Source organism: Gossypium raimondii, chromosome 6, assembly GCF_025698545.1.
Source record: "Gossypium raimondii isolate GPD5lz chromosome 6, ASM2569854v1, whole genome shotgun sequence".
Taxonomy (NCBI): Eukaryota; Viridiplantae; Streptophyta; class Magnoliopsida; order Malvales; family Malvaceae; genus Gossypium; species Gossypium raimondii.
In genome coordinates this window covers 45,824,020-45,839,997 of record NC_068570.1, presented here as the reverse complement: position 1 = coordinate 45,839,997, position 15,978 = coordinate 45,824,020, and the positions used below count along the sequence as shown (strand labels likewise).

Sequence of the window (15,978 nt, the reverse complement as noted above, 5' to 3'; positions counted from 1 at the left end):
AATTGAGGCCACATGAGTGTGCGATCGCTCGTGCGGGAAAATCAAGCCCACAAAACTGCGCGTTGGACTGCAGAGGTCTCCATGGGCGTTTCCATGGGATTGGGCCGTAAAATTATCGAAATGCCCTCGAAGGGTAAAATTACCGAAATACCTTCGATGGGTAAAATTATCGAAATACCCTCGATGGGTAAAATTATCGAAATACCCTCAATGGGTAAAATTAATGAAATACCGTCGATAGGTAAAATGATCGTAATGCCCCTGTAGGGTAAAATGACCGTAGTGCCCCTGTAGGGTAAAATGACCGTAATACATTGTAGGGTAAAATGACCGTAATTCCCCTATAGGGTAAAATGACTGTAATGCCCCTGTAGGGTAAAATAACCGTAATACCCCATAGGGTTAAATAACCAAAATACCCCTATAAGGTTAAATGACCGTAATACCCCTATAAGGTTAAATGACCGTAATGCCCCTGGAGGGTAAATGACTATTTTGCCCATTGAGTGTAAATGATTGATTTGTCCGTGATGTAAATGACTGGTTTGTCTGTGATTGGTATGACTGATTTGTTTGTGATTTGTATGACTGATTCTGAGCATGGCTTTCTGCATACACGACATTCTGCATGGGTTGGGATTCTGTTAAGGAGGAAGTACTATACTGGTGGCTCTACGACAATCACTGTTACTGGTGCCTTGGGCACATATACTGTTACTGCAGTTTTGCTGTAATACTGTTGCTGATAGCTTTGCTGCGATGCTACTAATGGTTGTGTACTGATCATATCACTGCTACTGATTGCTTTCTGCCTATCATATTACCGTTACTGATGGTTATGTGCCGATCATATCACTGCTACTGATGGCTTTATGCTAATCATATTACTGTACTTATGGCTTGTAGCCATTCTATTTATAGCTTATAGCTATCCTATTTACGGCTCTTAGCCATTCTGGTTACTGGCAGCTTTGCTGCGATATTGATTAGTGCCACAACCGGTGCTGATATTGGTGTGTTGGCTGGGTGGGTCGATTTTATCCCCACATGGTGTGTTGGTTGGTACGAATTGTGTGTTGGCTGGATTGGGATAGGTTGCATGATTACATTGTTACATTTCTATTACTGATTCTGATACTATATTGGGCTTAGGCCCACATGTATTCTATTTCTGATTCTGATACTGTAACGGGCTAAGGCCCACACTACAATTTTACTGTTTTGGGCTAAAGCCCACATTGTTCTATTACTGGAAAGGGCTCAGGCCCAGACTATTACTGCTTATATTACTGACTGAATGATAGGGGATTATACACTTAGTTTTTATAAACTCACCCCGTTTTTAACCTTTCAGGTAATCCCCAGCGTTAGACGGTTCAGAGCTGCAAGGGACTTAGAGAGGGCCACACAACTGTACAAGTTTTATCTTGTTTAGCTCATTTACTTAAGATTAAGCTTGTTGGTTCGGGTTGTAATAAGGCCTTTATAATTTTTGAATTTTAAATTTGGGATTTGATTTGATTGTGATTCATATCTGCTAGAAGTAAAACACGATTTTCCAAAACAATAACTATTTTCTAACACTACGTTTCCATAACTCAATTTTTAAATATCACGTTTTCGCAACAATAAGGTTTTGAAGGTGATAACTTTTTAAAAGGGAATAGCTTTTTAAACCACGATAGGAAATAAGCAAACGCAAACTGAGATTTTGTACAAGTGTTAAATGGCAAGAAGATATAAATTTCAAGAAGAGTTTTCAATGAAAACATGGTTTTTGAAAAACACTTCAATGTGACACGCCAGATTCAGCAATAACGTCTAGACTGTGTTTGGGGTGTTACAATAAATGTTATAATGGTAAATTAATAAATAAATTAAAAATAAACAAAATAGGACAAATGAGTTATCATATTCATTTCAACACCCCGTCGAATGTTAGGTGAAAAACACCATTGTTAAATGTTCTGAGCCTTTGGTCAAGGCTATTACACTTGTATGGTATGTATTTTTAATTCGTTTCTAGTAATTTTTATGTTTTTGATATCGTTGTAGCTTAATCTAGCTAGCCTGGGGACTAATTCGTAAAATTGTTAAATGTTTAGAATTTTATCATGGATGAATTTGTGATGTTCTTGAATTTTTATGATAGATTATTAAGCTTGATAATTAAATGGGACTATTTTGTAAAGTGATTTCAATTAATTTTAAAGTTTAAGGACTAAATTGTTAAAATAGTAAAATCATATGAAATTATTGTAAAAATTGTTAAATATGGGCTGTATAGGGACTATATAAAATTCGATTAGCATTGTTTGGGTTAAATTGTGATAGATTTGAAAGTTTTGGGTTTAGGGACTAAATTGAGTAAAAGGTAAAAGTTTAGGGTAAAAGTGTAAAATGTTGATAAAGGGTTATATATGTGAATTTAAGTGTTTTAAAGTAATTGAATTGGTTAATTGAATGGAAATATTATATTTAGATCAAGAAATGGATCAGTCGGTTGATAATCGTGGGAAAAGAAAAGTCGTCGAGTAATCGTTGTTGAAGTGTTCGTAGCTGTTGTGTTTAGGTAAGTTCGTATATTGTATAAACTTGTTAATTGTTGTTTTTTGTAACATTTTAAACATTTTTCATGTTAGGTATAGTTTAAATTGAATAATAAATGACACTTAGTAATTGTGGACTAAATTGCGATGTTGAATAATTTGATGAATATGCTTGGAAAATGAGAAATATGTGGATGTGTACTTGAAGCGGTATAATGAAAATAAATTTAAATGATTTGGATATGTAATGTGACCCATATGAACCTTGTGAATGCTTAGGATACAAATGACATGTTATTAGGGGTTATATTTACAGTTTCGGGTGCTAGTTTTGGATGTCCTACCGATGGTTGAGGTCCTGCATTTGTTGTGGATTCTCCATAGCTCGTGTGAGCAGCATCATGTAGCCTAACATCCCAACCCACAGCTTGTTTGAGTAGGCCCATTTCACAGCTTGTGTGAGCATATACGGTTACAGTCACAGCTTGTGTGAGCATTTTCCCGAGTATCCGATGTTATTTCATTTGGTTCATCGGGTGATAAATCTATAAAATGAAAAGGATATACGAAGTTGTTATATGGAATTAGATATTGAATGAAGGAATTTGAATTGGTACATTGAAATGTAATGAGATATATATGAACATGAAATGGATGATTTGAATTACATTTGTTATTTATGAATGTTATATGACTTGATATAGTTATAAGTTTCATATGAATATGTGAACTCACTAACTTATGAGCTTTGTGGTGTGTATAGGAATTGATTGAACTCATGACCTTGATTATGATTTTTTTATTGTGAAAGGTTCAAGTTAAGTCCTTTACAGTAAGTTAAAGTTTACGTTCAATACGAACTTATTAAGCTTTACATAGGCTTACTTCGTTTTGGTTTTTCTTCTTGTAGATCGTCGGATATGAGCTGTCGATTGAATTGCTTTTGGAGATCACACTATTCAGCAACTTAATCGTTAATTAATTGTTCACTTTGGTCCGATTATAAGTGGCATGTAAATAAGGTTTTGATATATATATTTGCTATAAGCATTATGGAAATGTTTTATGTCAATTGAAGTATGAGATGTATATATTGAAGTAAATCTCAATTAGTATTTTGGTTGATTGTGGTGTGTGATAGCAATGGAATGTATTTGGTTTTATATGCATTTTGAATGGTTGATTTGGTTCAAATGTTTAGGTAGCTTGGTAAGCCTTGGTTGATGATTTTGGTCATGACGAATGAGGTATATTTGATAGTTGAATAAGTATGAAATGCTAAGTAGTAGTATTTGAATGAATTATGTTTTAATGTTTGAGTTGCGGTGCCAATGAGATCATATTGGTTAGACACTTAGGTTGAATGGTATTTGGTATATTTCAGCATGTTTAGGAACATTTTGAATAGGTTTGATTGTTGGTTGTTGCATAGCTTGGAACCTAAGCATTTAAATATGAAATTACTTGTGTTTGAAGGTGAATTTAGGCACAGACGACCTGTGACACGGTTTGCCACACGGCTGTGTGCTCCACATGGTTGTTTGACATGGCCGTGTGGTCTATATTAAATTTTGGTGCAGATTTTTCCCACAGGGCCACAGGTTGTTACACAGCCTGGTGACACGACTGAATGACCTTATATTCGAATTGTACACGGCCTGAGAACACTGGCATGTAGGGTAGCCACACGACCATGCTTGGAGCCATGCGGGTTGGTCTCTTTCACATAGCTGTGTGAACCATGTTTACACTTTGTTCTCGAAATTTTGTAAATGTTTCGATTTAATCCAGATTTGATCTTGGTTTGTTTTAAAGGTTTCATAAGCTCGATTTAGGTCCTGATTTGATTAAATAGAATGGAAATGATTGCATATGAGTTATTTTGGTTATGTTTGATTAAATTATGAATAATATTACAATTTTATAGTTGTAATACTTTATAGCTCGGGTCGGGGACCGGACCTGGTACAGGGTGTTACACTATATATGCGAACCCTACATGTGAACTTGTTATGTACGTGTTAGTCGAACTAAGCATGTTAATATCCCAATGTTATTTCGCATGAAGAAATTGTATATGAGAAATTGTTTTTAGTTCGCATAAAGTAATTGCATATGTGAAATTGATATGAATCAATTGTATAAATACATGCCAATGATTGTTAGTATGAAAATTCATACACCGTATTGAAAGTTAAATGCACTTGGTAAGCATAGTAATCGATTATTGATTGATAAAATAACTTGACATGTTGAATTTGTTTGCATGATTACATGAAATTGGGTATGGAGGACGGAGGAGTTTTGTAGGAGAAAGTGGCAAATTAAGTCCACACCGAAAGTCAATACTGCACAAAGTAGGCAGCAATGTCATAGAAACCGGGTAAATTTGGATGATATTTTAAAATTTCATCAAAACTGAGCAACTGGAATGGTAAGTTATTGTAGTAAAAGTCACCATTGGATGACAAGTGAACGATCATCGTCATTGAAAAAATTCGGGATGGTTAGTTATTGATATAGGTTTTGGAGTGTTGAGCGATGCTCAAGGGAGGATAGAATGGATGGGTGGGAATTTGAAATTCATAATTGTATTGCATCATGAACATAATCTATACATGCATTGATTTACTAAATGTTCCTTACATTATGCTCAATTGCCATGATTCTCTAAATTAAATGCTTTATTGTTTGAACAATTATATATAATGGTTTAAAATTAGACTCACATTGGGCTGCTCAATTGGTATGATGCTCTAAATTAAATGTTTTTCTGTTTGAACAATTCTATATAATAGTTTAAGATTAGACTCACATTGGGTTGTCAAAAGCTCACTCCTCATTTTCCTTACCTCTTAAGTAACACAAAAAACTAGGATGTAGAATGGCATTGGAGGAATGTAACACCCTTAACCCGTATCTGTTATCGGAATAGGGTTACGGAGCATTACTAGAGTTTACGTTTCAAAACCAACAAAATTTTAAAAACATTTTGATTCACAACATCAATCATAGCAAAACTAATCAATGACATACATATTGTCCCTTATACAAGCCCTCGAGGCCCTAAAAACACATTAGAAACAAGTCAAGACTAAATTGGAAACATATGAGATTTTAGGAGAAAGATGCAAATTTTCAAACTGCAGGGGTCACACAACCGTGTGGCCAGGCCATGTGGACATTTGAAGTAGGGACACACTGCCGTGTCCCAGCCCGTGTAACTCTCTTACTTGGGTCACACGGCCAAGTCACATGTCCGTGTGCCAAGCCGTGTACCGTTTGAAGTGGCTCACACACCCGTGTGCCAGGCCATGTGTCATACATGGCTGAGACACACGCTCGTGTCACTGGCCATGTAAAAGAAAAATAGGCCATTTCCAAGCCATTTTTCTCACCCAAAGCCTAGTTACTTACACCAACCAAATGCACCTATTTTCATGCATTCAAGATACACCTAAAACATGCATAAACATGCTAGAACATCATAGTACTTAGCCATACAACCAATATGCCTTAAAGACACCTCAAACACAACAATCAAATTTGACTAAATATTTGCTACATTTAGCCATAAATCAATCAACCAATTGAACAACTTATATACTACATTTACCATAATGTTCACATACCATTTTCATACTCCTAACCACCAATATGACCATATATGCCAACTATCACCAATATACCTTAATAACCACATTCAAGCAAATCAAAGAACAACTCATTGCTTACATCTTAATTACCATTCCAAACTCTCATCATTTAGGTACCATAAACACCATATTAATAACCATTACAAGGCCAAATATATACATGCCAACATAAGACCATTTAATCACCCAAAAGACCATAATTACAAGCCAACACAAATGGCTATATCATAAAAAAAAACACACCTATACATGTGTATATTTAACCAATTATCAATTAACTTGTTTTCATGCCAAAACATAACATAATTGATGCATAACAACCATACCATATTAGATTCATGCCATATCTAGTTCAAAACCTTTCCAAAGTAAACATTATCACATAACATTTTGGTCATTTCAAAACATGCATCAATTTGACCATATTAACCACAACCAACAAGATATCAATAGTACTTCAAATCCAAGGCAACATTTCATGCAATAGTCATCAACCAAAATGACATATACACACCAAACTCATCAACTAAACATTAGACATAGTCCACCTATACATGCCATTATAACCATGACCAAAGCATTAAAATCTACCAATAAAATCAATGGATAGTGTGATAGATCTCCAACTATCTTCCAACCCGATCGAGTTTTCGATAATCTGCAAGGTAAAGGAAAAATAACTACATAAGCATTGTATGCTTAGTAAGCTCGTATAAACTTTAAGCATAAAATTCCATATCGAAAATAAACTTATTAGAATAGACATAACCCTATGCCAATGCCAAAATTCATAAAACTATATGATCATCGACTCACAAATGAGTAAATTCATTAATGTTACATATATTTATAATTCATAACATGAAAGGATTTTATGGGACATAATGTATAACCATCACCTTTTCTATAAGATTATACACATTTATTTTTAGTTACTTTCCATTCCGTTCCCAATGCTTATCATAAGCCTAAACAACATAACCAATTCTCGACTTAGTGTATTTATCCTTAACATAGGTAGATTCATCTATAGCATATGCAATTTGCTCACATTTAAATACATCATCTATCACATTAAACCTTTTACAAAATCATAGTACATCCCAAATTCGTACTTACCTTTTCATTCTATTTTCTTACCCATTTCATATGCATAGTACAAACACAATCATAAACATTAATCATATCCACAAGCTTGGCATAAGCCTAAGCACATCAACAACACATGTTAGCTCATTTAGATGTGATTCATATGAATTTGACAAGGATAATCATTATACTTGAGCATAATTCAATTGGATTTATCATCCATCTCATAAAATATCATATTTTCCATGTATCACCATTTTAATGAGTTTCATGCATACATATCTTAATTCATACTAAACACTTACCATTTCATTTGCATAACACATAAGGCATAAATATAGTATTAATCATAATCACAAGTTAGTGATTAAACACATAACTTAGCAAAATCACCACATGATAAAATAACTTTCATGAATATAGCATATAAGCATTCATACTTTTCATGAGCATGGCTATACACACTTTAATCATCAACAATTCATACCTTTCTATACTTTCATGACATTGCCAATCGGACCACTTACCTTTCTTTCCCTTTGTATGCCCGATGGACCACTTAGAATAATATTGGATACGCGGGAATCTCACATACTGTGTGCTAATATATGGTCAAAACCATTTCTTTCATTTTCCTTTACATAGATGGTCTCAGTCGAGCCATAAATGGGTCTGCTCACACAAGCTGTCGGTCGGAACGTAGCTACACGATGCTACTCACACAAGCTGTCAAGTAACAGCAACACATATTGGAAACTCAGCCACTAGTAGGACGTTCAGGACCAGCACCTAAAATAAGGTAATCCTAATGACATGTCATTTGTATCCTATATATTCTTAAGGTTCAAACGGGGCTCGATAGTCATCGTACGTCGTTGAATTTCCATCATTTCTTTACAAGATAAATTGTATAATAACATATATATATTGATTCATTTTCAATAAAATCATATGACGAAATTCAATTTAATCAACATTATATATAGTACAGTTCATGTGAACTTACCTGGCTAAATTGTAGAAATGTCAAAGTACAGGGGCATTTTGGTAATTTTTTATTCTCCTCGATTTTCCACCTGATCTTGATCTAAATTAATAATTTCATTCAATTATTAATTTAGACGATAAAACAATGTATTTTATGCAATTTAGTCTTTTGAAATTTTTACAAAATTACCCCTAGGTTTTACTTTTATTCAATTTAGTCCTTGAGCCTAAAACATGCAAATTAACCATTTTTACCCAAAAATGAACCTAGACGAATAATTATGGCATCCAAAACAGCCCATTCATGCAAAAATTTCACATCAAATCCTTATAATTTTACTATTTTAACAATTTAGTCCCTAATAAAAAATTCATCAAAAATCACTTAATAAAATACTTTTAAATAACAACTAATATCTCATGTAAGGCCCAATTTTAGCCCGGGCCCAAAATCTATGAACAGAAAGTATAAACCAAATATTAAATAAAAAAACATTAATAAAAGTCCAAATTACAAAAGCTCAAATCGGCCCAAACCTTTTTAACCTAAACTACCCAGACCCAATATACAATAACAAACCCTAACCCAAAACCTAAATCTAATTCAGCCCACTAGCCCAAAAACCCAATAACCCAAATGAGCCCAAAACACAAAGCAGAAGCAGAAAATTAAAACCCTAGCGAATAAAGAACTCAATTTGCCACACACATGGAACCCAAATTCTTCACAAGCAAGCCGAGCCTTTCACAAGACATGCACCATGCGCCTCAAATGGCAAGACTTGCAACAAACGTAAAAACAAAGAGCAGCCAAAGAAATAGAGGAAAAACAGTAGTAGAATACACTAGAATAACAAGGAAAATAGAAAAAAATATATAAAAGAAAAATAAGTAATTTCTATAATATTCGGCTATATAAGGTCGATTCCAAATCTGTAAAGGGCTCTCTCACCCATATTCATGGATGAAATAAAAAAAAGAAAAATATTTGAATACAAAAAATAGATCGAAGGTAGATATTAAGTTTTCTTTCGCGTCTTCTTTATTTTCGATTTTTTTAAAGAAAAATAGTAGGTACTAAGAAGAAGAAAAAACTCACCTCGCGACGCCTTCAAATCCGCGCGAAAAGGAACCAAGAAGCCTTTTGTGGTGCGACTCCAACCACCGTCCACAGTGGAATTGTGGCGGAGGCGCGGCGGCTGAGTCTAGGGACTAAACCCTAGCAAAGAAAAAGGGCAACAATTTTTTTTAAAAAACATATGTTGCTTATGTTTTTTTTAAAGAAATTTTTGTTTAAATAATAATGCAATATGACGCCATTTTGGGACAAGGGCACCAACGCCAAAATGGCGCCGTCTGGTCCCTTGACCCGCGCGGTGACCCTACCCTAGGGAGGATCCGCGCATTTTGTTTGATGGTCTATTTGCGTAATAAGTCCTTCCGAAATTTTTTGTCATTTCAATTCAATTTTTCTTTATTTTTAATTTATACATTATATTTTGTTTCGATTCCAATTAGATCCATGATTGAACGACGCCGTTTTTGAAGATTTGACCCAAATGCCAGAGGGGATTTGCGCGTTTAATTGCCGCAATAGTCCTTCTGGTGTTAAACGGTTCTCAATTCGGTCGTTTTCATATTTATTTCAAATTTGCCCCTGAGATTTTGTTTTATTTTCAAATTAGTCATTGTTTTTATTTATTTATTTATTTATTTATTTATTTTTTAAATTTATTAATATTCTTATTATTATTGTTATTATTATCCTTATTCTTATTATTATTACCTCTATGATTATTATTAGTATTATATTTTTATATATTCATTTGTTTTTACAGATACATTATTTTATTATATATGTATTAGGGTTCTAAGTTTTTCTTATGTATTATTACTCTAAGTTTTGTATTATTATCAAATATTAGTATTTAATTCCATTATGTTTTTTATGTAGTATTATTTGTAACTTATTATCATTATAGATTTATTAGGTATTTGTTTTAAAATCTATTATGTATTATGGTTTTAATCTTTATTATATATTGTTATTTAAAATAATTACTCACTATTTCTTAAATTTATCATGCATTGTTTTTTTATGTATTATTTTAATTCCAACTTGTACTTATTGATTCTTTGTCGTTCATTAGTGTACATTTTAGCTTGCGAATTATCACTTCATGTTATACATTATCATTCATTCGCATTTTAGTTCATTTAAAAGGTTGCATTTGGTTTAAATATTGAAATCGTTTTATCCATAAGTTTTCAAAATACTCGGTATCCAATATTCTTGAGAAGATTGTGCCCTAACTTACTGGGCTTCAATTTTTTTCATTGAATTTAAGTAACCGAGTATCCATTTTTTAATTCAAACGTAAAATTTTAAATCAAAGCTTATCTCAGGAATTCAAAATGTTGTGTCCTAACTCATTGGATATGACCTTTCGATATCTCGAAACGAAGTTTTTTTAAATAAAGGCAAACTTATATATCGTCTTTGGAACTTTGAGGAATTGTGCCCTAACTTACGGGGTTTTGATTTCCTCATTGAACCAAGATGGTCAAACATTTGTAGTTTTCAAATACACAAAGTTTTAAGAAAGGTTTTTAAAGGTTAGCTTATGCTCGGGAATTCAAAATGTTGTATCCTAACTTACGGGATACGACATTTTGTTGCCTCGGGGTGTGAAGACCTTTCTACATATGTGCAAATTCATACAAATATTGTTTAAAAATATGTTACTAATAAAAGGGGATTTTTTTTATATTTTTGAATTTTCGACATTCGACTTTAAGACATTAATTAATCAATTCGGTACCAATTTTGGGCGTTACGAGGGTGCTAATCCTTCCTCGTATGTAATTGACTCCTGAACCCGTTTTTCTTAAAACTCGTAGACCAAAATTGTTTTCAAGGTGATCGGGTCACACCTCAATAAAAGATCGGTGGCGACTCCAATTTTTATTTTTTCAAGTCGACGCTATTTTTGTTTTCAAAAAAGTGGTTTCGACATCTCAAATTCATCATTTAACATCTAAAATCACAAGGTTCATCAATAGCAACATTCAAAATCTTTAATAGTTTCAAAATCTAATGTACGGGCTAGCTAGACCTAGTTGCAACGATCTCAAAAACATAAAAATTATTAAAAACAGGCAATGTTTGCTTACCTAATCACCAAGCCAAAGTTGGGCCGAATGTACTTCCTTATCTTTTAGGGTTTCGATGATGAACTTCAAATGAAGAAGATGACAATTAATTTTGTCATATTTTGTTTATAATATACATATTTAACATTAACAATTTATATGCCCACTAACGTCCACCAATTTTCATAATGGTTTAATTACCATTTAAGCCCCTTTTAATTTATTCAAAGAGCCATTTAATCTCTCAAATCAAAAAGTGATCAAATTTTACATCTTTTACAATTTAGTCATTTTTAATTAATTTACTATTGAAACGTTAAAATTTTTCAACAAAAAAATTAATACCACCTTAATGACACTTTGTAAATATTGATAAAAATATTTACGGCTCGATTTATACAAACGAAGTCCCAATACCTCATTTTCTAAAACCACTTGACCTTAGGGTCATACCACTTGAACTTAATAAATCGCTTATATAACATAATTTATCAAATGAAAAACCTTTTTAAAACCATATTTGACTCGTAAATATTACTTACTCGTCGGATTTGGTGGCCTTGAAATCACTGTTTTCGGCACCACTGAAAAATGGGTTGTTACAAGGAACTTCAGACTAGCATCTCATTTATTATTTATTATTATTTCCCATTAAAGTTATCCTTAATTGTTTTATTGGTTTGTTTATCGGGTTGAAAACTATTAATTATTTATTGCTTTCACAATTATGGTTTGAGATTATTTAGCTTATTAATTTTTAAGCATGATATTCTTAGATAGTTGCATGCTAATTGGTTTAGAAAACTAATATTCTTATTATTGTTTTCTGCTGCTTTGCAAAATACTTAAAATTTTGATAAGACTTTTTAAACCTTAAACCGTTTCTCTCAGAAACTTCACATTAATAATATTATAATCAAATTATTAGGTAAAGCCAGTTTGATTAATGAATGTTTTTCCTAAAAACAAAAGAAAAATTTTCACACAATTCAACTCAAGCAAAAGAATGGCTTTACAAGATCACTTCTGTGATCAATGTAACGCCTTTGACTTAGCTGAAACTCCTAGGCCAGATCGGGGATGTTACATTAACCTTCAACATTTACACATTTGTATTTTGTTTTTCTTTCATTTGTGACATTGAGGGTTAATTTTAAAAGAATGAGAAAAGATGGAAATTATTATCTTGGATTTTTGGGTGTTTCATTTTTTGAATATTTTTTTATCAAATTTAGCTTATAAATTTGTTTTTAAACTTTTTAGGTGAAAAGGTCACAAAGAAAAGCAAAACAACAAAAAATATCAAATTACACAATGTGCAAATCTTAAGGGTTAGATTTTTTAGAATGAATGCTAAATTGACACAATGTAAAAAAGTTGAGGGCTAAAGTTGCTATTATGTCAATTTTAAAAGCTGCCATCATTAGCGAACTAGTGACCAAGAAGGAAAAAATTGAGTAGTTGGATGGTCATTCTGTAACTTTTCATTGTTCAGTGACCAAAATAGAAATTTACTAATAGTTGGGTGACTACTATTATAGTTTACCCTTAAAATTAATATTTATCTTTATAAATAGCGTCGACAATTAAGCATTTTCAAACAATTAGCATCTAAATTATATCACCAAAAATGAAGATTATTAACATTGGTAAGTTTGAAGTATCTCAAAATAATAGTGTGTTAAAATAATGATTTTTGAAAAGGAAATTTCAAGTCATATTCAAATGACAATGTCACTAGGAGAGATGAAAGATAATTCTAATCAACGATGACGTAAAATTATGCTATTCTTTCATCACACATTTATTTAGTTTATTACACATATACTAACTTTATTTTAAACTCACCCTTATTCACTTTCCTATCATTCTATTGTCTAATGTGAAAGTTTTACTTTATAATTTTACGTTCTAATTAACTTTAAATTTACTTTATGTTATTTTTTAATTACTATTATAATTATAATTATAATTTTATAAAAATATCCAATTAAAATAATAAATTCATATTATTTATTATAATTTTCTATTTTAGGTAATTTTAATTACAAAGTAATTAATTACCTAAGAAGTTCTATGTTGATTGAAAATGTAAACAATGATGATAGATTCAAGAACAAGAAGATCAGGATAAAAATGATGATGAGAATGATAGATTGAAGCATAAGATAAAATTAGAAGATTTAAATATATTTCTAATCTTGTTAGTATTTATTTTAAGTTAGATTTTATTTTAATTTTTAGGAAGTTGATTTTTAAAATTTTTCTAAATATACTTTTATTTTAAATATTTTAATAAAGTTGAAGCTTTTTTATTTTTCATTAATTAATTTATTTTTATAGTACAATTAGATGATTTGATAATCTCAATAATTACTTCACATATGAAAATAAACTATTAGAAAATTAGAAAATGTATGATAACCTTATTCCAATTAGATAAGTTGAATCTGAACAAAATTCATAAAGTTTAATTTGATTATATTTGATACAATTTGGATTTACTTTTTAATTAATAAAATTATTATCTGGTTTCAAATTAGAGAAAAATTCAAAATGCATAGTCAATAAATATCAGCATTATTGTAACACCTCAAACCCGGCCAAATAGGTTTAACTTGAATCTGGCGAGCTACATTAACTCCCAACCTAACCTCCAACACACCACCAAAAATGCAACATCTAATGTGCTAAATTAACATAGCAGCGGAATGTCATGTAAATATGCATGGAATGCAAAACATGTGAGCTAACAAAACAAATAGAGGAAGGGTTCACATATCAATTGATAGAAAGACTTAAGGGTTCGCATGAAAGAAATAAACATCGTAGTTTAGCACCCATAAGTTGATTACTGGACACTCATAGATAAAATTGAGAATTTAAACAAGTTTGGCTTTGCCTTTATCATTACTGGTAGATGGTTAGGCTGGTTCGCAACATGCATAATCACACACAAATTATTAAACAAACAGAACATACAGAGATTACAAAAATTCAAGCGAACCTAACGCTCTAGACAATCAACCTAATAGGACAAAGGTTTACCTTGGTTGCTACAAACTTGGTTCAAAACAGAGACTAGACAACATAATATTCGATGAGAGAATTTTAATGGAATAAGGGTTGTATTTATAGGCACTAAGTATTTTAGTGATCTTAGGATACCTTACTTGACTTAAGAACCCTAGTCGGTTTAGAATAAGGTTAAGTGCACGAAAAGTATCCTAGATACACAATATCTTTATTTCCTAATTTTAGTCTGACTCGACTTTTGACTGGCGAACCCCAGTTCGCAACTCAATTGGCGAACTTATCTTAAAAAATGAATCTGGCGAACCCCTTACTGTATCATTTGGTGTGTACCAGTTCGCCAAAATACTAGCGAATTCCTTGTTGATAATCTTTTGGCGAACCCTCAATTCGTCAAAACACTGGTAAACTTTCACTTGCGAGGTCAAACCTTCCAGACCTAGTCTTGGGATGTTACAACTCTCCCCACTTACGTCATTTTGTCCTCGAAATGTTCACCTTCAAATAGTTAAGGGCATTGTTTCTTCATTGGTTCTTCTATTTCCCAAGAAGCTTCATTGGTCTTATAGTTTCGTCACAACACTTTGACCAAATGGTCCTTTTTCTTCGCAGGACTTTCACCTCGTGAGCCACAATCTTCATTGGTTCTTCCTCGAAAGTCAAATCAGGTCGCACTTCAATGCCATCTGCTGACAGTACATGGGATGGGTCTGCAAGATATTTCCTAAGCATAGATACATGAAACACATCGTGAATTCGATCAAGTTCGCAGGGCAACTTGAGTTGATATGCTATAAGACCGATTATATCCACCATTTCATAAAGACCAATGGACCTTGGGCTTAGCTTCCCTTTGCACCCAAACCTTAGGACTTTCTTCCATGGTGATACCTTAAGAAACACATACTTGCCCACTTGGTACTCAACATCTTGTCGTTTCAAGTTAGCATAGGAATTTTGTCTATCTAAAGTAGCTTTTAACCTTTCGCATATCATCTTGACTTTGTCCCCTGTCTTGTGAACCAATTCAAGTCCAACTATTCTCTTTTCATCCAACTTAGACCAATACATGGGTGTTCGACACCTCCTTCCATACAATGCTTCAAAGGGTGCCATCTGAATACTTGCTTGGTAATTGTTGTTATAGGTGAACTTTGTCAATGGTAAGTAACATTCCCACCTTCTTGTGAACTCCAAAACACATCTTCGTAACATGTCTTCTAGTACTTGTATCACTCTCTCTGATTGGCCATTTGTTTGAGGGTGATAAGAAGTACTGAAGTTAAGCTTCAAACCCAAAGCTTCTTACAGAGACTTCCAAAATCTCGATGTGAATCATGGATCTCGATCGGAAGTAATAGAGACTAGCACACCATGAAGTCTCACTATTTTAGTGATGTAGATCTCTGCAAGTCTTTGCAGAGTATAACTTGTGCGAACATCTAAGAAATGCAAACTCTTTGTAAGGTGATCTACAATTACCCAAATAACATCCTTCTTGGTCGTATTTA

At 32.6% G+C, this 15,978-nt stretch overlaps 1 protein-coding gene across 1 annotated transcript; it reads right to left on the bottom strand.

The window, feature by feature from the left end:
- Positions 1-15,004: 15,004 nt before the first annotated feature.
- LOC105772019 (uncharacterized) lies at positions 15,005-15,682 on the bottom strand. The gene has a single exon (XM_012593373.1). It carries the CDS (start codon positions 15,680-15,682, stop codon positions 15,005-15,007), a length of 678 nt encoding a protein of 225 aa, XP_012448827.1.
- Between the last annotated feature and the right edge of the window lie 296 nt (positions 15,683-15,978).

Coding starts and splice junctions, on each gene's coding strand:
- LOC105772019 (XM_012593373.1), bottom strand. CDS start 15,682: ATGTTACGAAGATGTGTTTTGGAGTTCACAAGAAGGTGGGAATGTTAC.